Source organism: Erithacus rubecula, assembly GCF_903797595.1.
Source record: "Erithacus rubecula genome assembly, chromosome: 21".
Lineage (NCBI taxonomy): Eukaryota > Metazoa > Chordata > Aves > Passeriformes > Muscicapidae > Erithacus > Erithacus rubecula.
The window spans coordinates 7,346,053-7,370,235 of NC_136673.1; the positions used below are offsets into that span (position 1 = coordinate 7,346,053).

Consider the following 24,183-nt stretch of genomic DNA (forward strand, 5'->3'; position numbering starts at 1 on the left):
CCAGGAAACACCAAATTTGTTACAAATTTTTTTCTTGCAATTGAGAGACTGCCCAAACTTCAGTCACAGGGCAAGACTGTGATTTCACTCAGATATAAGCATTGCTATTTTCTTTCATGTGTCTTTCTTAAGTGCATCCTGTTATAGTTTCCTTTGAATAAGTGACTTAAGTATTTGCACTGGATTCACAGGCTTTACTTAAGATTATTCATGTTTCTGATTATCAACTATTTAGATTATCCTTAAAATACTAAAATAGGATTTACAAATTTCCCCCTCCTTACAAATAGACAAGCCATGTTCGTGCCTTGTTTTTCATCTACCATTAAAACAAGATTATAACTCATTTTAGGAAAGATGTACTTAGCTCCCCTCCAAGGGTAAATCCACTCTTACCATATATAATCTCTGTTACAAAGTGTCCTCAGAGAGAAGTGCAGTGGAGACTGTAACTGGAATAATGATCATTTATTGTTTATGATTTCCTCTGGTTCAGAGTTTGCTTTTGCTTTCTTTGGCAATAAAAAAGCCACAAATCATCCACTAAAACTGTTGTGTTTGCTTTTTATTGTCTTTATTTTAAAGACAGCTGTTGGGGATGAGGTGAATAGTAACATCACAACTTTGTACTGCCATGAAAGGCAAATTCAGAGACGATGCCCTCCCTGTGCATCTTGTTTTCAGCTTTTAGCAGTGTCTAAGGCAAAGCCCAGCAAGTGGAGGCATCACCTCTAGTCCCAGCTGAAAGGTCCCCTCACCCTGCTCCTGGGTGAAGGGGATGTTCAGCACCTACAGCTAAAAAACCTTCCCCTGCCTGGAGGGAATGTCAGGGAGTGATGTCACTTATCACATTATCACTTATCACATGGGACCCCCAAATGCAGAGGGCAGTGCTGCCCAGAGCCCCAGCACTCTGCAAAGCCACAGCTGACCCTTCCAAAGCCTGGCCATGCTGTGTTGGGAGAACAATCCTTGGGAATGACTGATCTTCCTCAGTAGGGATGGAATCACAGCACCATTGCATCTGCCAGTGCTGCGTGTGTTCTCTCCAGGGTGACAGGGCAGGGACAGTCAATGGCACTCACAGCCTGACCAGCCCCACCCCAGCTACCATCACAGGTGATATTTAACCCCAGACTGAGCACTGGAACCTCCCTGGGGCTGTCCCTGCACTTTCCATGGCCGTGTTGCTGCTCTGTGTCCCCCCCAGAGCCTTGTGGATGGATGGTGGATCTGCCTGTCCCTACAAACCCTCCAGGGCTGTGTGTTCCCAGCTGCTGGCCCTGCTCAGGTGTGCTGGGATGGGCTGGAAATGCCAGCAGCTCCTCACTCCTGGCCCTGAGGGAGCAACAACCTGGATTTTGGGGCCAGAAGTGACATTTGCATCAATGTTTATTGACCAAGGCAGCTCAGCAGGGTTGGGTGGGCAGGAAAAGCAGAAGCAGCAGTTCTGTGACCCATGAGTGGGGCTGAGCCAGGCAGGGGTCCCCAGGTGGGCTCCTTGTCCCAGGCTGAGCGCACACTGGACTGAGCCTCCAGGTGCCCTTCTCATGCCCGCCTTCTCCAAGGAAGGCTGTGCCCTTCAGGATGTGCCATGGTGACCTCTGGAAGCCTTGAGCTGCTTTATTCCAAGGAATGGTCACAGCCCCAAGCCTGATAGAGCTCCTGGAGGGTTTCGGCAGTGCTTGGGCACAGGGTGGGATTGTTGGGGTGTCCTGTGCAGGACCAGGAGTTGGATGTGATGATTCTTGTGGCTCCCTTCCAAATCAGGATATTCCATGATTCTGGGGCCACAAGTTCTCCCTAAACTGTTTATCCAGGCTCCTCCTGCTGTGCTCCTTCTCTGCCAGGAGGCACCAGCCTTGCTTTGGGGGTTGTGGGGCCAGGGAAGGCTCCATCACAGCAGAGCAGTTTCCCAACCTGCTGTCCTGTGTGGCAGCAGCAAGAGCCAGGAGAGAGGCAAGCTACATATTTGTTTTTTGGGGTTTTTGTTTGTTTGTGGTTTTTTGTGTGTGTGTACTTTTGTGTTGTGCTGTTGTTGTTTTGTTGTTTGTTTGTTTGTTTTTTGTTTGGTTTGGTTTGGCGTTTTTTGTTTTTGTTTTTGGGTTTTTTTTTCTTTTTCTTTGTGGTTTTGTGGGTTTGTTTGTTTGTTTGTTTTTAATACATGTGATTCAAGGGCTTGAGAGGGGAAATGATCTTCTGCAAACTCAGTTTCTGCATGCTGCAATCCCCTGCTTGTGCCTCAGTGCCTTCCTCCCCCCTGGAGCTCCCTTGGCCCCTGTGCAGCTCGGGCAGCCCCTGCCCTGGCCAGCAGGGCTGGGTGTGCAGATATTGCCTCTGAGCCCAGGCAGGGGCTGCTGCCCTTTGCTGTGTGCCCACACATCAGCCCAGCCCCGAGGGCACAGCCCAAGCACCGGGAAGATCGCAGGGATGGGAGCTGCCAGCCTGTGCAGGATCATGTTTCTGAAAGGTGCCAACAGAGGGCATTCTCTGCCAGGCACAGCCTGAAAATTCCTGCTGCATCCCTGCTCCTGGATCCAGATAAAGAGCATCTTAAGGTTGTTGTTTGTCTGGCTTTTTAACCCTCTCTCACTCAATCTCAGGTTCAGCTTTGTCAGAGGATTTTAAGGGGCTTGTTCAGTGTGTGCTTTCATTTTCCTTTGGGGAAAGGAGACAATAATCCACAGCTGCAGTCCCTTGGTCAAGGCAGAGCTTTGATAATTAGTGACTAAGGGCTCCCCACAGCCAGGTTCAAAGTGAAGGTTGGTGCTCTGTTGTCCTGTGCAGCTGTAAACAAAATCAGAAGCACTGCTGTGCTGGTGTTGGAGAAGAGCAGATTTCATAATGAATAGTCTGGTTTTGGTGGATTTAAGTAGTCAGTTTTATTTCTAGGTGCTTATTCCTGGTGTTTAATCTCCTTGTTTCATGTCTCTGTGGACAGCCAAAAAGAAATTGAACTTCTGAAGCCTGCTGCTCCCTCTGGTAAACACATATTGGTGCTTGGGGCAGCTCACCCTGGGCACATTATCACTCTTATTTTGTGAAGACCTCACACCCAAACATCTGAGGTGTCCAAAGGCCAGGGAGCCTGTCTGGTGGCAAGATCATGAATCCAGTTTTTAGTGGGATAGCAAAGGTCGTTGGGGGAGGACTGGTGTGAGGGTTGGAGGGAGCCCCACACGTATCCAGCAGAGGAATGGTGGGCACAGGAGCTGGGAATTCTGCCTCTAAGAGGGGTAGAAGCAAAGGGCAGTCTGAGCTGGGTGAGGGCTTAATCTGAAGGGATGATTCCAAGTGACAGTTTTTACCGAAAATAAAGTAAGTTTAGTTGTGTATTTCTTGTGCATCAGCCCAGATGAAGCAGGTCCTTTTTGGGATCCAGCTAGGAAGGGAAGGGATGCTGATTGCTGGGCTCCCAGTATGTTCTGTTTCAGGGTTTCCAGCTGTGTGCACACAAAATGGGGCAAAACCCTTAAGAATCAGAATGGTTTGAAGGCCTGCCTAGGATAGTCATCAGTGCTTGGAAAAGACCTGTCTGGCTCATGAAACTCAAGCTAACCCAAGCTGGGCTATCCAGTAGCTGTTCTGTGTCTGATTTAACTCTTGGGGTGGGAATATACACATTTTCATATTCATTTCCAATAGTGAAGCTTGAAATACATAAGCATGCTCCTTATAGAAAAGGTGTTTACTTGCTTTATTCATTTAACCAGAGTTTCCCAGCTGACCACAAAAAAGAAAAGCAAAAAACAACAACAAAAAACCCACCCTGCCCTGTATGTACAGGTCATTCTAGTTCCTATTATACATTGAGAAAGGGCCAGTAGCATCCAGCAGAATTTGATTTATGGACTGCCATAGAGATTTAAGAAATTTATGATTTGATTAATCCATCCCATATATCTTTTTCCTTATTACCGGTAATTCATGCCATACATCAAAATCTCCTGAGCAGGAATTTGGCACAGATCAGGCAGGCAGTGTTTCCAAAGGGTTAAATTCTATGGTGAACCAACCAGACTACTGGTGGCTAAAGATTTAATCAGCAATCCTGAGGTCTGGTTTACCCAGTGAGTATTTATAGGATAGGTAGGGTGTGCACAACAGCATTACTGGGGAATTAGGGTGGAGAAAATATTGTCAAAATTCTAATATGCCAGGGTGGTTATGGTAGTAAATGAACAGGCACCTGCACTGCTCCTAAAAATATACATTGAGCCAAAAATGGCTGGAATGACCAATGGATGGAAAAATCTTCTGAGGGCTGGCTGTTGATCTGGGCCCTGCTGACAATCCCTGTTTTCCCTCAGAGGGAGGTGGGGGCTTGGCACAGGGCATGGAAAGCAAATCAACTAATTAACTCAATGAGGGAATATGGAATAGCATGCCTTGGATTGGATGAAGATGTGACCTGAGACTGTAGATGCTTCTGCTGCTGGTAAACAAGTTTTCTGTTTTTCCTGTAACACTATTGACATTTTAAAATGATCAGAATATTTCAGAGCACATTTAACCAGACACACTACTGGATTTCAATACCGTCAACTCCGGAAAGCAAAAGGTGGGTCCTAAATTACCTTCAAAAACATAACAATTTAAAAAGTGGAATAATTTCTCATCTGCCTTGTGTTTTTTCCCAGCTGCTCCAGGTCACCCAGCTGGCCTCCTTGGAGAAGGAGGAGGCAGAGGGGTGATTGCTGCAGGGGGGAGCAGCACACACACACCTGAGAGCCCTGGAGCACATTCCCTGTGCAGCAGCTGTGCTCAGGTGTGTCAGCTCCCCCTGCCTGGCCCTGCCCTGGGGGCCCCAGGGTCCCTCTCCCCAGCCCCTGCAGCCCTTGATCTCTGCTGATGGGGAGTGGGGATGCCACTTAGCAGGAGCCCCTGTTGCATTTTGCAACCAGGACTCCTGTTTGGGATCAGGGAGAGTCGAGTGTGGTTTTACCCAGCAGCCTTTAATAATGTCTCAGCTCTGTTAAGCTGCCCACAATTTCATCCAGCCATCTCTTCCAGAAAAGCCCTGCATCTTCATTACCTTCCCCTCGAGCCATCTGGTCTCCCAACCTGACCTTTTTAAGAAAGATTGGTCAAAAAAAGCTGGAGCAGTCCCTGAACAGAAGACCTTGTGTGTCATGTTTAAGCCCAGAGCAAATTTTTACGTCCAAGCTGTGAAACCTTGAAAATAAAGATTTATAATTGAGATTCTGGCTGAAGCAGAGTGAACAGAAATGGTCTAATTAAATTCTATGGTGGGTATAATTAACAGATTTATTCATTTATTACGCTTTATGGAGCTAGTGCAGACCTAAGCATTGCCATTTGTTTACGGGGAATGTGTTACCTGCCCAGGCTGTGTCAGGTCCATGGTGATGCTCTGGAGGGGCTGATGGTTCAGTGCAAGCAGGTCTGAACTGATGGATTCCTTTTCAGAAGCCAACATAGCTCCTGAATGAGTCAGGTGGGAAGGAGCAGGGTGAAAAGCAAAGTCTCAGGGTTCTGCTTTGGACTCTTTTGCAGAGCTGCCAGGGGACTTCGATCAAATGTGATGGTTTCAGAGAAAAAGGAGGTTTGGTTTTGTTTGTTTTAAAGAGCAGAGTGGCTCTCTGGTGTCAAACACACCTGGTACTGTGGCACTGAATCCCTGCTGTGCACGAGGGAGGGCTGCAGGAATATCCACACTGGTGTGTGTGGATTTCTGCCTTTCCTCCTTCAGAGCTCAGCGTGGAAATGGCACTTCCAAAGGCATAACACAGATAACTACTCACACATCCTTTGGGAGAGCCTCATCTGACTAAAAGCCTGTCTGGCTTTTCCAGAACAGAACTGTTTCTTTTCACCCAAGACTCATTTCACTTCACTTTCTTGAAGTCATCATGAGACAAAAAAAACCAAAAAAACAAAAAAACAATGAATCAACCAGAGATTATTTTTCATGAAAGTTTAATCAGGCACTGTCCCCTTCCTATGCCTGTGTGAGCAAACCTTGATGAGCATGTAGAGCCTGAACATGGAGCAAAAACCATCTGCTTGAGAGGCAAGAAGAGCAGGGAATGCCTTTGTTGGCTGGCACCTCTCTGCCTGGGCAGGCTGTCCTGCTGCAGATGTGCTGCCTGCAGCTCAGCCCCTGGCTCCCTCAGCCCATCCATCTCTCAGGCAGTGAAAGCCAATACCACCCCCTCCTTCCCCTCCCTGTGCTGCTCCTTAATATTTCATGCATCAAAGAAGTTTCAGTTGTAATGCAAAAACTGATTAATTAAGTAGAGTGCAAGAGTTACATGCATTGAAGGTTTCTTTCATCTTGGCAAGGAGAGGAGCCACACTGGAGGCTGTTGCTGCTCATGAAGTTGTGTCAGAGGGCAGGCAGTGATGGAGTGGCTGTGGGGTTCTGAAGGAGGGGATGGGAAAGTCTCATTCCTTGGACTTTGGCTCAAGCAACAGGCTGCTTTCCATTTTTCCTTGGGTTTTCCCTTCCTCTCCAAGTGTTGCTGACAGCCAGGCTGGACCATGCCTGGCAGTGGGGCTGTTTGGGAGGGGGATTGTAGCAAGTACCTGCCTGACTCCAGCCTCAGGGTGTGCAAGGTCCCTTTCCAGTGTGGATTTGGTCCTGGATGTGCCTAAAACCCTGCTGCCACCACACACAAGAAATGTCAGGCTGAAACCCCGGTGAGCCCCAGGGGAGCTATAAAGAGACAAGCAGGTGCAGAATGTCAGAGGAGACAGCTAGAAAATGCCATGGCCATGGGCACCTGAGCACAGGTGAGCAAGGCTGTTGGTTGGAACACAGCTGTTCAGTCTGTAGCTCAGCCCAAAATGCTGAGCAGCCTTTCCTTGCTGCACAGATGATGCAGCTCCCTGTTCCCACTCCAGCCCAGGGGCTGTTTCCCAGCGCACAGCTGGTGCTTCACAGCTCTCCTGTAAAAGGTAGGAACCAGCCACTTGTACCTGAGGAGGGAGGAGACAATTCAGCCTCTCCTGGCTGCCAAAGCAGGGAGGCTAAAGCTGGCAGAGTGTCCCCTCAGGGCACTTCTCTGGAAGTGGTCAGGAAGCTCCCGTTTTGATGCAGTGTCAGAAAGGAGCATCTCCTGCAGCTTTGAGCACAGCGAGGGGCCCGCTGCCTCACTGCTAACACAGAAGCAAAAACGAATTGCACAGGGCACTTTATGCACCCCCTCCTCTCTCAGGAGGTATTTCTTGGAATTGCTGACCCAGCCTGTTTCCTGTGTTGCTTGTGAGAGCTGGCAAAAGCACAGCTTGAGCCCTGTGGTCACTGTCAGGTACCATGTGCCTGGGGACCAGCATTTGTACATGCAGCTTGGGAACAAAATTAATTTTGTGCCATTTACTTCACAATGAAAAAAAAATAAAAAAAGATCTTTCTTATTCCTTCAGCAGAGTTATTGATGCTGATGTGACCCTGGCAGGGTGAAATATAAACCACTGATTACATCAGAGCTCTACCAGTGAGTTTCTCCTCTGATTGCAAGCAGCAGGATTTGCGACATACAGACATTACAAACACAAATTGCTCTCTGTATTGTAAATACATAGTGCATTTTAATGATCCCTGCTGTATGTGCATCCCTTTAGTAATAGGGCCAATTGAAAATCACTTCAGAAAGCTGCTATTGGTATCTTTGCAATAACCTCCTCATCTATGCCAGCCAATAAAAGGTGCATTAGTTTTGGGTGTCCAGAAATACAGCTCACGGGATTGAAAGTCAAAGAATGCTTCATCTGTGACCCTTTAAATGACAATTACTTTTTTTCCCCCTTCACTATCCATTATAAATTTAGATCATAGAGATATTTTAAGCACTTTCCAGCAAAATGTCTTCACAAAGCTCTCCACAGAGGCACAAAATCCTGCATTTGCCTCAATCCCACTTGGGGTATTGTCATGAAGAAGGAAATAACCCTGGGGCTGAACTGCTCTGCTTGGGACTAAGAAATAAATTGAATGTCTCCAAGCTCCTGCTAAACTATCCACTCAGGTGAAAATCAGGCCTGAATGTGGGCAGATAGAGGCATAAGGCACAGAGAGGCACAGCCAAGGTTCCTGGGTTGCATGACACACAGCATATGCTCAGTGTTCTCCTAGAGGCTGCTCCACCCGGGAACAGCCCACTGCTGCCTCAGTCGTGGAGGAGCTCCCAGCTCCTTCTGAGAACGTTTCTGCTTTCTGTGTGGAAACCCCCACGCTTGGGACCAGTACAGAAATAATTCCCACAGCCCTCAGTATCTCTTTTTATCCGTTATGGAAGCAACTAATTATTTTCCTTGCATTCCTGTATGCGAGAGAGGATTTAAAAAACACAAAACAGCAACAGCAAAAAAAAAAAAAAAAAAAAAAAACAAAAAACAAAACAAAAAAAAAAAAACCAAAAAAAACCAAACAAAAAAAAAAAAAAAAAAAAAAACAGAGTGGGGAAAAAAGAAGGGATTTGCCCCCAAGCTGCACACTCAGCAGCTGAGCTGAGAATGGAGCTGGTGCTTCCTGACAACCCGTCAGGTCCCCCATCTCACCCCGCCCAGATGGGTCTTGTCAGTGCAATGCATTTTCACTCACACAACCATTTCCATTTCCATGCAGTGTTTTTTGCTGGGAACGGCAGTTTTTGCTGGATTCTTGGCCCCAGTGCTATCGAAATTGATGGTCAGGCAGGTGCTGGTGTCCCCAAGGAAAGGCTGGATCCATGAAGCATAAGAAAAAGATATTAAAAATAGGCCTCGTTTAGAAATAGCAATCTGGGTTATGGGCTATGCAATTGGCTTGAAAATCCACAGTTCGTTCAGATTTAAAGTATCATCAAATTAGCAAGTCAGACAAACTTCTGTGAGTGTTCCTGGAATATCTTTTCAGCAAGTGAAACTCTCAGAACCCTGTTCATGCCATTTACTTTTGTGCTGTAAAAGGGGGTGGGGGGGGAATAATAGAAACCTGTTACCTCAGTTGCAAAGCAGGATTAACATGTTCCCCTTTGCAAATATTATTGATGGTTTTCAAACAGTGAAGTCCTGCCTTTAGCTCAATTCTTTAGAAGGAAAAAGCAGGTGGAATCCTTTTCTCCCCAAAATGAGAATGGAGATTTGCATTTACACAGGGAAGGATCCAGACTAAATGGAAGCTGAATGTGCCCATTTCAGGCACATTTTCAGGTTTTCAGAACCTTCCCCTTGATCATCCTGTCTGTGCTTGTACAGGAGGACTCGAGAAAATCTGAGTGTGCTGATCAGCAGAGAGTTGTTAGCAGAACTTTGTGAATCTAGAAATTAAAGCAAAATAGGACCAAATGATGTATGCAGAGCTGCTGGACCTCTGTTTTCTCATCTCTCAGGAATTGCCTGGATCCAGACAGTCCATAGCAGAGCAGGTGTCTCATCCTGTGTCTCCCAACCTTTGCTTTCCAGCTCTAAGCTTGAAACATTCACCTTGTTGCTCGATGACATATGCTAGGTCAGGGAAAATCTGCATGCCCCTAAAACATGTCCTGCCCACCAATTCAGCAAACTGAGAGGAGAAACCACATTGCTCAGAGCTGTGGCAGCAGCAGTGGGGATCTCCAGATCCCCTTCCTAGCCCAAGGACAGCCCCTCACCAAAATCTCCTGGTCCTTGGCAGCAGAAAGTCTCTACTTATGACAAATGGATGCAGTTGAGCAGCAAGTGGCTACACGGGGATAGAAGTAACAGGGATGGGCCTTAAAGAGAAAAATGTTTTTCTTTTTCAGGATTTGCTGTCCTAAAACAGTATTTAAAATTTACTTCTTTTGTATCCATATTCACTTTTTATATTGATGCTGCATTGGCTCTTTGCACTCTTTGACTAGAAGAAATTTTAAAAATATGAAAAAGAAAGGAGCACATGTACCAATAACAACAAGGGAAGGGAAGGGAAGGGAAGGGAAGGGAAGGGAAGGGAAGGGAAGGGAAGGGAAGGGAAGGGAAGGGAAGGGAAGGGAAGGGAAGGGAAGGGAAGGGAAGGGAAGGGAAGGGAAGGGAAGGGAAGGGAAGGGAAGGGAAGGGAAGGAAGGGAAGGGAAGGGAAGGGAAGGAAGGGAAGGGAAGGGAAGGGAAGGGAAGGGAAGGGAAGGGAAGGGAAGGGAAGGGAAGGGAAGGGAAGGGAAGGGAAGGGAAGGGAAGGGAAGGGAAAACATTTTTTCTAGTATTACTCTTTTCTCATCAAACAGCTGCATTTTTGTCTGATTATTTTTTTTCCAGCATGCCTAAAAACGACACCCCACCAACTTAGAGCTGGGATCCCACATGTAATGTTTTGCAACAAGTTGCCTCTTTTGCTGGTGAGCGTTTTTTGCTTTCTCTCTGTTCCTGTAGCTGGAAACAGTCACTGCTCTCACACTCCAGCGGGGCTGCAGCTTGTTAAGGCTGGAAGCTGGAGCTGGGAATGGCTCCTGGGAATGGGGCTGGAGCTGTTTGTTTGCTGGATTTCATATTCATTGCCATTCTGCCCTTGTTGTGGTTTTAACATTTGATGACCTAGGTATCTCGGAAGGCTGTTTTGCCTCAATAGGCATGTGATGAATTGCTCTTAATTAGCTTGTGGAAATAATATAAGCCTGAGCATTAAGCGTGCTTTGTTAGGGTTTTGACATCTTCTTTTATATGTACATCTACAAATAAAATCAGGTAGATTAGCAGTCACTAGGAAATTGTTGTTGTGAGTCACTGACTCACAGCTCCTGTAGGCTGTCTCTCCTTGTCTTTGTTAGTCATGCCCGACTGTGGGCAGGAGTTCAGAGGCTCTGGAGCTGGGGTCAAATGTGTCTCTTTTGTCTGTAGGGACAGGGTTTGCCTTCAAATTCACCCCCATCATTCCAGTTGCAAGAGCCAGGTGGCTCCACCGCAGTTCAAAGCAGAATGTGAGCAAAACCACGGCGCTGGAGCTTCAAGCACCAACTCCAGCCTTCAGGTGGCACCGAGGCATCCATGTGATGGAGGGATAGAGGAATCTGAGATCAGATTCAGGGTCTTTTATCCTTCTGGCCCCATTTAAAAGCTGGCTGGTAAACACCAAATCTGCAATCTTTTGCTCTAGGTCACAAGCTTGTCTCCTCCGGGTTTGTCGTTGCAAGCCATCCCTGTGTGCCCTGGATGCTGGAGGTGCCTATTCACTTGAGAGAGGATAATAAGTAGTAAAAGCTCTCAGGAAACTCATTTCTGTGCTCTTGCACCCTGGCAGTTCCTGAAAGGAAGGAACAGACTGACCAAAGAGTGGCAATGAGTTGGATGGGGGGAGAGACAGCAGAATTTTCATAAAACCATGGAATTCTAGAATGATTTGGATTGGAAGAGACCTTAAAGATCATCATGGGCAGAGTCTTCAACTATCCCAGGCTGCTCCAAGCCCCATCCAACCTGGCCTTGGACACTTCCAGGGATGGGACATCCACAGCTCCTCTGGGCCACCTGTGCCAGTGACCCACTCTCTTCACACAGAAGGAAAGTCTCCCTAATATCCCATTTAGCCCTTCCCTCTGCCACTTCCAAGGCATCCCATGTCCTTGCCAGAGCCCCTCTCCTCCAGCCCTGCCGGCGGTGCGGCTCAGGAGCGATGCAGCAGCAGCAGCACACAACCGGGCCGGGGGAGCAGCGGGGCCGGTACCGGTACCGAGAGCATCTCCCGGAGCCGGGAGCGGCGTTGCGGGCGCGGGGCGGGCGGAGGGTCGGCGGGGAGGGGGCCGGGCCGGTGCCGGTACCGAGCGCATCTCCCGGAGCCGGGAGCGGCGTTGCGGGCGCGGGGCGGGCGGAGGGTCGGCGGGGAGGGGGCCGGGCCGGTACCGAGCGCATCTCCCGGAGCCGGGAGCGGCGTTGCGGGCGCGGGGCGGGCGGAGGGTCGGCGGGGAGGGGGCCGGGCCGGTACCGAGAGCATCTCCCGGAGCCGGGAGCGGCGTTGCGGGCTCGGGGCGGGCGGAGGGTCGGCGGGGTGCGGGGCCGGGCCGGTGCCGGTACCGAGCGCATCTCCCGGAGCCGGGAGCGGCGTTGCGGGCGCGGGGCGGGCGGAGGGTCGGCGGGGAGGGGGCCGGGCCGGTACCGAGCGCATCTCCCGGAGCCGGGAGCGGCGTTGCGGGCGCGGGGCGGGCGGAGGGTCGGCGGGGCCGGGGCGGGGCGGGGGGCGGGCCCGGGCGGTGGCGGCGGCGGCGGCGGGGCTGGGGCGGCTCAGAGCGCCCGGCTCCGCTCGCCTCCCGCTCCTGCGCCTGGCTCCGGCCGGCATGGCCGCTCCGCCGCGCCGCGGGGCCGCCGCTCCTCCTCCGCTGCCGCCGGTGCTGCCGCCGGTGCCGCTGCTGCTGCTGCTGCTGCTGCCGCCGCCCGCCGTGCTGCTCGGCGGCGGGCCCGGCGCGGCGGCGTCGCGGGAGCCCCCCGGCCCCTGCCGCGTGAAGACGGTGACGGTGTCCACGCTGCCCGTGCTCCGCGAGAACGACATCAGCTGGAGCGGCGCCCCGCCGCCCGCCGCCGCCGCCGAGTCCCGCCTGCTGCTCTTCGTCCGCAGCGAGCTGCCCGGCCGCGTCGCCGTGCAGGACGATCTGGACAACACCGAGCTGCCCTTCTTCACCCTCGGTAGGAGCCCGCGCCGCTTCCCGCCCCGTCCCGTCCCGCATCCCGCATCCCGCCCCGCCATCCCGGAGCATCCCCGAAGCATCTGTCACCCGCCGTGCCGGCTCCGTGTCCGCCCTCCCCGCTCCGCGGGCAGCTCGATGTGTTTTGGGGCTTTCTAACCCTGCCCCTTGTGATGCATCCTGGTTTTTGGGTTTTGGTTTTTTTTGGGTTTTTTTTTTTTTTTTTTTTGCCTTTCCTGCCGGGGAGGGATTTTTTAGCAGGGCCTGAGGCTGCCGCCGCTGCCAGCCCCGGGAGAAGAAGAGCATTCCCCGGGAGGAGGAGAGCATCCCCGCGCAGGCTGCAAGTGATGGGGCTGCCTCGCGTGCTCCAAGTTGAGCTCTGAGCCCCGAGGAGGTGCCGCCGAGCCCGGCAGAGCGGGAGGGGATATTTTTCTAACCAGAGCCTGGTTTTATAAATGCTTCGTGTTAATTCTCGAAGCTCTCTCTCGCTTCACGCACAACTCCAGCGCCCGGGTCTGTGGGAACGCTGCAGACTTTCCTCCGCTCTCAGCTTCGTGGGGAGGGGGATGGGAATACAAATAATTCCGTGGTCCTACTTCGGTCTTGATGCCGGATCCCGTTGTCTCGGATGGGGTGCCCGAGCTGCCTCTTGTCACTTTTACCCATTGCTGTGCCGTTATCAGCCAGTCCTCCAAGAGAACTGTTCCGAATGTCACCTGGGCAGTGCAGTGTTTACTCTGCCAGGTCACCGAAGGGTTTTTGTTGATGTCTGATTTATCTATTAGCTGTCCTGTTTTTCGTCATCCAGACCTAGGATAATTTGACTACCTGCTTAACTCAGGTCTCAGGTATCTCTTGTCGCATGGGATTGTGTATTCCAGCACATCTCTCGGTGTGCCTCAGGTGTGTCGAGGTGTGCCCATGTCCAGGTTCCCTGGGGACAGCTGACCCCATGTCCCTTCCCGTACTTCGGGGAGTGATTGCCTTTCACTGGGTGCAATGAACAGGGCTAGAGAAATGCCTGTGTGTGTCCCCCCCAGTCCTGTCATTTCACCTTGTGTGAAGCTTTGCTGTAGCAAACGCCGTAATAAATAAGTTGGTGGTACTTCCTGAGCCTCTCTGGCTCCGGCTTTGCAGTTTCCTTAGACTGCAAAAATCCGAAACAAACCAGATACTCTGTTTCCACTAACAAAAGTGACAAATCAAATGTTTGATGCAGTAGGAATGACGTTACCATACCGTGGTTAAAAGTAACAAGAAGTTTCATGGTTCACTGAGTTAATTTTCAGATTAGAGTACAGTTTCTTCAGGGAATGGGTGTGAATTGCGCACTGATCTAAATATATCAGATAGCAAAGAAACCCCTCTGTGTGAGCTTAGATAATAGCTCAAGTTCGAGGAGAGAAATTTGTCTTGATAGATCAGAGGCACGATCTTGTATAGCAAATCCTATTTCTGTGAGTGCCTGCCAGTAAAGAGACCATGTCTTCATCTAAAATTTTCCTTTACTTGCCTGGCATATTGGTTATGTGTGTACTCATGAATATGAAGCACATCTTGTGCAAATCTGTGGGGGTTTTCCTGCCTCTTCATGAACAGAAGACCCCAAAACATCCCCTCCTGTTCCCCTGGACTCACAGGCATCAGGCAGATTGGAAGATAAACGGAGGCTGTGCCCATGGTGGGATGGCTTCATCATGGTCCTGGAATTAATCAGTCTGTTACCTCCAGAGAAGGTAAAACACTTGTCCTTCCCCAAGGTCTAGCTCATGATTTGCTCTGGTTGTTCTGATATTTCTGAAATTTGTTGCATTTCTCCCGTCTCCTGGTGTGGCAACTGTCTCACTCACAGTTAACTCTTCTCTGGGTGAGGGCTGTGGAGGATTTCTGCTGGCTAGTTTTCCCAGTGCAGGAATTAAAGCTGTAGTTTTCTGTGGTGGTTTTTTTTTTCTTTTTTTTCCCTCTCCATCCTTTTCTAACTTCATTGATGGTTGGGAACCAGAGAGCAGCTGCTGCCTTGTAATGGGCTCTTGGAGGTGAAAATCACATTACATGTGGGAGAGCTTGGGAGTGACGTGGGGGCAGAGATTTCTCTTTGGCAGAATCTTTGCAGGTCCTTATCTTTAGCTGGTTTCTGATGATTGTGTCTCTTTATGTGTGTTGCTGGACATGTTTAGTGGCTGTCTGGGCATGAGCTCAGGAGGACACGTAAGAGCTGACGTCCTGCTGCAAATGTGTTGAGGACTCCTGAATGTCCTGGAGTGCAGGATCTTGCTGTGAGCAGAGATCACTTTCTGGCCACAGCGGGGTAAGGATGGGGCAGGATGACCTCCTAAAGCACACAGCTCAGGGCAGCCATCCTGACTGGCATTCTGGAGGGGTTTTTGAAAGAAATAAAAATATATTAAAAAAAAAAAAATGAAGCATAAAGCTGGCAGGGCTGAGGCATGGTGCTGATGCTACTGACTCTGAAGTGAAATAAGTTGAGAAAAAATTGAGGCCACTCTGTTCTGCAGGGCTCAAAAGTCTCTCCAGGCCATGAGGCAGGAAAAAAAAAGGTTGCTTTGCTTGGTGGCAATGAATTTAAGCAGCCAGGGCTGTAGCCTGGGTCTGCTCAGCAGCTCCCAGCTCAGTAAATCTCCCAGTGCTGCAGTGGTTCCTGTGGTTCCTGTGCTGCTCCTCACTCCTTGGCATTTAAAGGAGGGTGGGTGATCTGTAGCTAAAGGCTGGCACGTGCTAGCCTGACAGTTTCTGCAATGGTGTGAAACTAAAAGTCATGGAATCATGTGGGTTGGGAAAGATCTTTAAGATCATCAAGTCCAACACTAAACCACGTCCCAAAGTGCCACATCCTCCAGGTAGATGCTCTGAATGGGTGGCTGGTACAAAGCACATGGAGTGCTGTGTGTCCCTTTTCTTTAAAGGATTCCTTCTAGGGAGGAAACAACTTTATCTATTCCCTGACAATGTGAGATTTTATTCTCTTAAGTGCATAAAGGGAGAGCTTCCAGTGTAGCATCCCTGCCTGCAGGGCTGCCTGGTCTTAGACAGAGGAGAAATCAGCACTAGGAAACATCCACACAGCCGGGCCTGGGCCCATGGCACGCTGGCAACATCAGGAGCAGCAGCAGCTGCAGCCACTTGTGGAAGGCAGGAGCCCACTAGGGGGTGGTGGGTACCCGGGGATGCTCCACAGCTGTTCCTGCTTCCTGTGCCCAGGAGGTACCAGGAATGCTGCACAGGAGGGTACCAGGGATGCTGGACAGGAGGGTACCAGGGATGCTGGACAAGAGGGTACCAGGGATGCTGGCAGGAGGGTACCAGGGATGCTCCATACCCTCCCTGGGCACTCTGAGATGCTGGACAGCAGCTCCAGCTCTTTGTGCCTCAGTGGGCACCCAGCACCTGCAGGAAGGTGGGGAGCCCAGGGTGGAGATGGCTTCATCCTCTCCCAGCAAAGACAGAGAACTTTGATTCTCTGTGCATTCCTCCTGGACTGCACAAACACCCACTGGCAGCTCCCTGTGCTCGGTGTCCCTCCTCCAGTGGGGTGTCACAGTTTCTGTGTTTCCTACGCCTTGGTTTATTTTTTCCCTCTTGCGTTGGAGACAAGAAGGATGCTTCTCCCACTACCCCCAGTTACGTTACTATAAAATTACTCAGCAAAGCCCAGTGGTGGCAGGAAATGACAAATGCAAGTGCCACCAGTGCATTACAAATTGCTGTGCCTCCCTTTTCCTGAAAAAGCATCCTGCCCTTTGCTTAACCTTGGATACTACTGGTGCTTTGTGGCTTTTTTTTCCCCCTCTAATTCAGCTAGAGTTACTCTGGCAAACGGTGCAGCAGCCTATCATTGACTTTATCCCTGCACAGTGAGGTCTCTCCAAGGTAGGATCTTGACTCAGTCAGCAGCCATGTGTTCCCTACAGAAACTGCTCCACACAGAGTGCAATCCAGGGAATGAGGCAGTTGGCTCCCGAGCTAATTTACATGAGCTCTGTCTATGTGTGAGCAGGTTTATATAGAGGAGAGAGAAGGGAAGAGGCAGACCAATTTTCACCACTGCTCTTACCCTGTAGTGGCTTACATAACAACAGTTTACTACACACTTCTCATAAATGGCTTTAATGGATGCTGTTTGATGGTGTCTGCAGTGCTTCAAGGGGCTTTGTTTTGGTGGTTGTCACTAAACAGGCTCGTGTGTCTGCATTCCTGGTGTCCCCCTGTGGCCCTTGTGTGTGGCTGATTGATGATTGTCCCCTGCTTTTCCAGCTCCTCAGCAGTTCAGTGCCACTTCCTTCATCTTCTTTCTTAACTTCCCAAAGTCATCTTGTAACTTGGACTTCTCCCCTTTAGGGTAGGAGTGTTGAGTCTGGAATACCTGGATGTGGCACTCCAGGCTTTGGGCTGGGTGACAACGTGGTCACAGATTGGACTCAATGATGTTGGAGGCTTTTTCCAACCTTAATCATTCTGAGTTTCTATTAATACATTAAAATAAGGGAAGACACTTGGCTCCCTATGGGCTGATTGTATTTATTGCTGTTCCTAGAAATGCTTGAGCAGGATTTTGCCACCCTCACCCAATTCCTGTTTGTGCAGAGCAGGTGGGGAGGCAGAAGGGTCACCTGCAACTTACTGATGCTGCTGTTCAGAAGTGCCCTTCTCTTCTTTGATGTGGCCTGTGGGGTCTGGAGCAGCACTGTGTGGATGCAGAGAGTGTGCCCAGTGTGCACAGGGCTTGGCATCCAAAATTGGGGTCATCTCTGTGAAAAGCTGATGAGCAAAGTCTGGTTTCTGCACCCCCTTTTTGCATTAACTGTCCCTGCTAGGCTTGAGATGCCTGGAGTATCAGCCCAGAGGTTTGGTTAATCAAGTGTTTGGTTGTTTTTTTTATTATTATTATTTTTTCTGTATATATAGTTTCTGTTCCCCAGCTAATCCAATTGGTAAAGAGACATATCTTCCAGCCCAAAAGCCTCTGTGAGAGGGTGTGGTGAGGATGAGACAGCTTGGTGGGCTCCATGGGACAGGGACACATGTAGACCTGACAGTGGGGCTGCTTCCCTGCCCCTTCATTCCCATCCACAGCTCTGTGTGGTCTGGGGTCTGGGCCAGGTCCCTGATGGTGGCAGCTGCCTGGGGAGGTTGTAGGGAAGAGGAAAACCTAGCAGCAATTTCTTCCCCTCCTTGTATTATTATGTGATTGCTCCAGCTTTCCAAGATGCTGGATTTTAGAGTTGGGAAGAGGAGGGAGATCCCAGCTTGGGATGGGGTAATACTGGTGATATGGGTGCTGAGCTGCAGGTCTGCAAGCACTATAACCCCTAGAAGGGCTGCAGGCAAAAAATGCCCAGGAGAATGGGTCAGTGCTGAGACCATCCTTTTCTTCCCCAAAGGTGAATTTGAACATGGCTTGTCCAGCACAGTGGGGTGTGGGCTTGACAGAGATTTTACTTCATCTTGAGTGTTTTCTGAGCTGAATATCCCAGTTAAAGCTGGGAATGTTAAAGCACCAACTTAGCTGAGTGCAGGCAGTGCTCGGGGAGCTGCTGCTTTCCAAGAGTACCCACATTGACCAGCTAGTGGCAACAGAAGATTAACTATGGAGGAGAGAGGAGCTGGCTGCTGCAGCTGAGCTGCCACGGGAGGAGGCTGCTGGCTGGGGATCCCCCCTGCTCCCCCTGCCTCCCAGCTGATTTTCCATCATGCCTGTGTGCCAAAAGCTTTTGTTGCTCTTTTTTCAGGAAGAAATAATGAGCTTTTATTCAGAATTATGCAGAGAGCTTGCAGTCCTCTCTGGGGAATGGGGTGACCTCCGAGTGCCACCATGTAGATGGATGTTACCTCCAAAACCTATTGCCTGTTCCCTCCTAAGCCCTAAAAGTGAGAACCTCAGCTGTGTGATGGGCCAGCCTTTGTGCTGCCTCGGTGACACAGTGCTGATGTGTGGTGTTGGCTGGCTGTGAAACAGGGCTGAGCCCTTGGGCTTTGCTGGTGTGACAGGAGCTCAGGCACTCAGGGACTGCCTGGGACAGCGGGAGAACAGATTGATGCCATGTGTGGGAATGATGAGGTATTGATCTTCTGCTTCTTTGACATAGGTTTGCAGGTGCAGGTGGCTTGAGAAATGCCTGCCATCACACCAAAGTGCCATGGAGAGCGTGGGGCAGGCTGGGGTTGGAGCTGAAAGGAAAGAAGGTGCCTCGATTGATGCCTTTCATCATCTGAAATGTCCACAGTGCAGCCTGTGCCTAAGTGTCCTCCTCCTGCAGCAGCCATTTGAAATGGGGAATGAAGAACCTTGGCCTGTGTTCCCATGCTGCTCCCAAATCCTGCCCTGTCACTACCTGTGGGGTGTGTGATGGCATTGAGCAGAGATGGTTCTTGTGCATAACCAGCTTAAGAAATGGGGCCACTTAAAAGAATTGAATGTTTGTGCTGCTGCTCGGGTCTCAGCTAATGCAGTTAAAGTTTCCAGTGGCCAGACAGTATGGAGACACTTAATGATATTGAAGAAGCAGAATGGCATGCAGAGGGGACAAGCAGTGATCTGGGCTGCCTGCATCTGCACTAATTTCTGGTGTCTCCTGGGAAGGGGGAAAGTGGGGAAAAACATGGTAGAGTGAATGCTTTGGCCCATTGTTCCCTTTGGGTGCTTTCCCCATTGGCCCTACAAGAAGCAATGCTCTTGAATGCTTCCAGTGTCCTGCTGCAGGCCAGGGGGAAAAAGAGAGTCCTTGCAGGGGGAGGTTGGGCTGTGGCTGCCTGTGAGAAGATGGGGCAGACAAGATTTGGAGCCAGGGCTGTGCCAGTGAGTGCAGGTGACTGGTGGGGAGGGGGCAGAAGCATCAGTTCCCTCTATTTCACATTATCTGTCCCCCACCACTCCTGCACTCCTTTCTCTGTGCTTTCACCTCTCCTGTCTTAGTGCAAGACAAAGTCTGTAGGAAACCTCGACTGGCTTTGAAAGCAGCAGCAAAAGGGGAGAAATTTTCCATTAGCAGCATCAGCAGTAAAAGAGATTTTTTCCCAGTCACCTGGTAACTGCTGTATTTAGGAAGATTACCGAGCTGATGGTGCTGCTCCCAGGCATATGCATGGGAGTGATCCTGTTAGGAGAGGGAGGCAGGGATGGGCACACACTGGGACATGGGCTGCTAAAGGTCAGCTGGGCTGGGAGAGAGGGCCCTGCTGTGCTCCATCCTGTGCTTCCATCTGCTCCTCCTGAGCAGGGAATGGCACGGGGGGGGCACTGCCAGCTGCACTAGGGGCTGCAGAGGGGACAGAGAGCAGGGGATGGCACAGGGATGGCACTGCCAGCTGCACTAGGGGCTGCAGAGGGGACAGAGAGCAGGGGATGGCACAGGGATGGCACTGCCAGCTGCACTAGGGGCTCAGAGGGGACAGAGAGCAGGGGATGGCACAGGGATGGCACTGCCAGCTGCACTAGGGGCTGCAGAGGGGACAGAGAGCAGGGGATGGCACAGGGATGGCACTGCCAGCTGCACTAGGGGCTCAGAGGGGACAGAGAGCAGGGGATGGCATAGGGATGGCACTGCCAGCTGCACTAGGGGCTCAGAGGGGACAGAGAACAGGACTCCCCAGGGCTGGGCACTGCACATCCTCGAGTGGAAGAGGGACTGTCTGCTCCAGACTGATTTGGGGTCAGGCTGGGGGTTTTGGTGCATGGTGCTTTTCTTTCTGTGGATGGGATGTGCCTGCAGAGGGGCACTGCCCTGCCTCTGCTGTGGACTCACTGCAGAGGAGAGCCCACTGTCCCACAGCTCCAGGTCTGTATAGCTGGGGTGCAGGTCCTGGGGACCCCAGCTTTGCTCCCAGCCATGACCATGCTCACAAGAGCTCAGCTGTGCTGGTGCCTTTGATGCTTTTTCCCATTTTCCCCCTCCCTTTTCTCTCTCTAGGGCAGGGGGTGGCCTCGCCTGTGGCTGGATCCCTGCCCTGGCTGTGCTGTGTGAGCTGGGCTCAGCCCCAGGGCTCCTGGCTGCCCAGGCTCTTCCCTAACAGGAGCTGGCATTCCCGAGCCTGCCTGGGGCTGTCCCAAGGCCATTCACCGCCCTGATCCTTCCCTTGCTGCTCTCTATGGCTCTCGAGCAATCGTCATTCCAGGGAGCACAGCACATCCCGAAACTGTGGGATCAAGTGACAGAATATCCAGAATATCAGAGCTGGCAACAGCATAGGAATGTTTTTGTTGCCTCAAGCCAACTGCTCAGTAACATCAGCTCCCTGCTGCAGTGCTCTGGTCCGGGATGGGGAGCAGGGGGTGGGGAACAGGGTGGTCTGTGTGTGTGAGCAGGGAGGGGAGGCTGGAGCACAGTGTGCTCCCTGCAGCCCCGACCAGGATCTGCTGCTCCTCCACCCTGGCCAGAAAGGCCTCTCCCTCAGCTCATTCTTGCTGTGGATGTTGTCTTTGCTACCAGGGGGTGAAGTAAAGGTTGGTGCCACTGACCTGATGAATTCCTGGTGCAGGTGCCCCCAGAACAAGGGGGCAGTTCCCACTTCCAGGCAGTTTCCCACTCAGATGAACTTCCTGGGGTGATGGGGCTCCCACAGCAGCTGCCAATTGTTCCCACCTCAGTTACTCAGCCCTGCCTTGCCCAGGCTGCTCCGTGGGGTGAAGGGTGATGGAAACCCTTTACCTTGGCTTGCTGGATCTCAGCAGTCACTGTGTGGTGAATTCAGCTTGGGAGGGGGCCTTGGAGAACTTTAGGGGCTATTGGGACATCCTGATGTCTCTTTTCCTTCTATCCCCATCACACTTCTTCCATGTCCTTTGAACCTTCCATCTGTTTAAATTAGAAGGGTTAAACTCTTTTCTCCTGCCCTGCCCAGGGTATTCCTCCCAACTTCTTGTTGCAATCACACTTCTTGTTCCTCTACCTGTAATATCCTGGGAAATCTGGCCAGAGAAAAGTGTCCAGCTTGAGCAATGTATTGGCCAGGTAACCCAAAAGGATCTTTATTACTCATCCTCCCTTCCATGCCATCCAAACTGGGCAGCCCATGGTGAAGCTGTGTCCACAACAAACATCTGCCATTATCTCCATTATTCAAGGGGATACCAGTGCTGGGTACCACTTAATTAAGATTTGCTCTACTGATGGAGCTCTTGGCCCTTATTGGGGGTGGCTTGGGACAGGAGGCTGTGAAGAAGGTCCAGCACAAAAGGAGGGATGCTGTAGAGGAGCCAACAGCAGTTTTTGGGGAGCTGACAGGTGTATTAAGGAGTCAGACATGTTTCAGGCTGGAAGCACATCCAGCAGAGGTGATGCTGGCCTTATCTGTGCAGGCAGGTCCTCACCCCTGCTGCTGGCAGGGCAAGGCTGCTCCCATCAGGGGCTTTGGCATTTTTCCTCCCCCAGGATGGGAGGGAGGGCTGCAGGGCTGCATTCATCACCCGGAGAGCCCCCAGGCTTCGGCTGAACTTTGTGTTCCAGCAATAAAACCGTGCGAGGAAATGTGTGCTGTAACAAAGCCCATGGATAGAATACATCCGTATCATACTGTACCTTTCATCTTGAAGGATTCCCAAGGAGCTTTACAAACTCGGTGTGCTGCAGCCTGCCAGGGTGACTGAATGTTATCAGGAGCTGCGGCAGTCTAATCTCTGTGGTAGTATTTCCCCCCCTTGCAGGGGGAACTTTATGAAGTCTGGTCTCAGAGTAGCGCTGCGATGGTGTTTTCCTCTAAGCCTGAGTTTCTCAGGAGAAACAGGCAAACCGTGTAGCTGTTTGTTATGCAAAACCACCAAAGAAATATTTTTTCCTGGGGCAGTAGGAGTGGGTGGGAATTACTTTCACACAGCTTCAACAGCTTTTCTTCTTGACAGAAGAGGCATTCGCAGGGGAATGTGCCCTCCGTGCAGCCCCGGAGAGGGGATGATAAAGTTTAAGCGCTTGAGGAATTGCTTCTGGGCATTAGGGTGGTAGAGTTCAGCTGGCTGGGCAGTTCTTGGGAGGGAAACTCTACATGTCTGCCTGAAATTCTTGCTGTGTGAGCCTTTTGTCACCTAATGCTCCTTTCTGTGTCTGCAGTCAGTCAGTCCCCGAGCCAGCTGGTGGCTCAGCTCCACATCCTGCAGCCTTTGGTGACATCTGGGCAGTCGCTATCTGTGGGGTGGGAGCAGGGAAAGGTGCTGGTCTCCACTTCCATCTGGGTGTGTTTTCACTGCTCTTGACTTAACCTGGAGCTGTGGGAGGCATCTGAAGGTGCTGCCAATGGTGACAGAGCCTAAAAATCAAAACTGAGTGTGGGACCAGGGGCACCAAGCAAAGCTGTTGTCAGAGGCATATGCTTGAAGCACGGCGGGTAGCTGGAATCTATTTTGGTTTGGAGTGGTACATATTTAGCCTGTTTTGTTTAGCAGTTTGTTTATGGGATGCATTTTCCCATTCTGTGTAGCTCCCCAAATGTGTGCTATAAACAAATTGTAAAATCAAAAGCAGCCTCTACGTGTTCCCATCAAATGCATCACAGGAGAGGCAGGGTGCGTGGTGCCTGCCAGCCTCAGGTCCCCTCTTCAGGAGCAGAAAACACAAAACATACAGGGAGGGAGCTTATTCTATCAGGTTTGAGTACAGGAATTGCTGTGGGTGCTGCTGGAAGGGAGCAGGGATATCTCAGGATCACACCAGCCCTTTTGTCCATTTGCTCTTGTTCCAAACCTTCCCAAGCTCATCCAGGAGTGCTCTTTTCCTGCTGCTCCTTTACTTTGCTTCCCTGAGCCCCACTGAAGTGGTTCCTCAGGCCACAAGGAAAGGGATGTGCTGTTGCCAGCATCATTCACAGATCCTGGGCATTAAGAACCTTCAAAACTGATCAAACTTCAAACAGGCATTAGAGGTTGGTGGCTCTTCTTACTGCAGCCATTGCAGTCACTTGCCTTGTACTGAATCAACAACTGTGCATTTCTTGCTTTAATTTTCCTGAGCATGATCAGAAGGGCTGGGAGTGCATTTAATAAAAGAATTAATAAAAGCCTTGTCTTTTAACACAATTCAAGAAGCCAGATCTGTTTGGAGACACAAACTCCATTACATTGCTTTACATCTTTTAGCCCTTGCCATTTCCCCTGCTTGTGTTTGCCACTGTCAGACTTGTCCTCACCGTGTTCCTGGTTCTGCTGGGGGAGGAAATCCATTATGTGGGGGCATGGCAGGTGGGAGGGAGGTGGGGGATGCTGCCTGTAGGGGCTGCTCTCAGCCAGCTCGGGGTCTTGCTGGAGCAGCACTTTGCACGGCAGACACGCTGCTCCCCCTTGTACTCGATTTTATTCTGCCTTTGTAGCAGCTGCCTTTGCTGCCTGGCTGACAAGCTGTTCCTTAATGTGCTGTGGCCCAGTGCTGTGTGGGGACAGGAGCTGGGATTTGGGCAGGATGGATGCTCCATGAGCTGGAGCTGGGGGGATGCTGCCAGCCTCAGGGATTCTGCCAAGCTCAGATTCTGCTCCCCTGAAATCCTGTGTGCTGCCCAAAACTCTGTGTTGCAGGAAGTATCCTCTGCTGCCTGGGCTTGCTTTTTAAAGACTGTTGTAAAACCTTTTCCCTCCTCGGTGATGAAGGGGTTTACAGTGTGTTGCAATGAGCCAC

General features: G+C 50.8%; 1 protein-coding gene across 1 annotated transcript in view; it reads left to right on the plus strand.

Moving 5' to 3' along the window:
• The first annotated feature begins 12,188 nt into the window (after positions 1 to 12,188).
• ASTN2 (astrotactin 2) overlaps positions 12,189 to 24,183 on the plus strand; it is a 316,378-nt gene continuing 304,383 nt past the window's right edge. Inside the window, exon 1 of the mRNA XM_079324231.1 lies at positions 12,189 to 12,572. Coding sequence (XP_079180357.1) covers positions 12,227 to 12,572 — 346 coding nt within the window. The 5' untranslated portion in view covers positions 12,189 to 12,226. The remainder of the gene's footprint in view (positions 12,573 to 24,183) is intronic.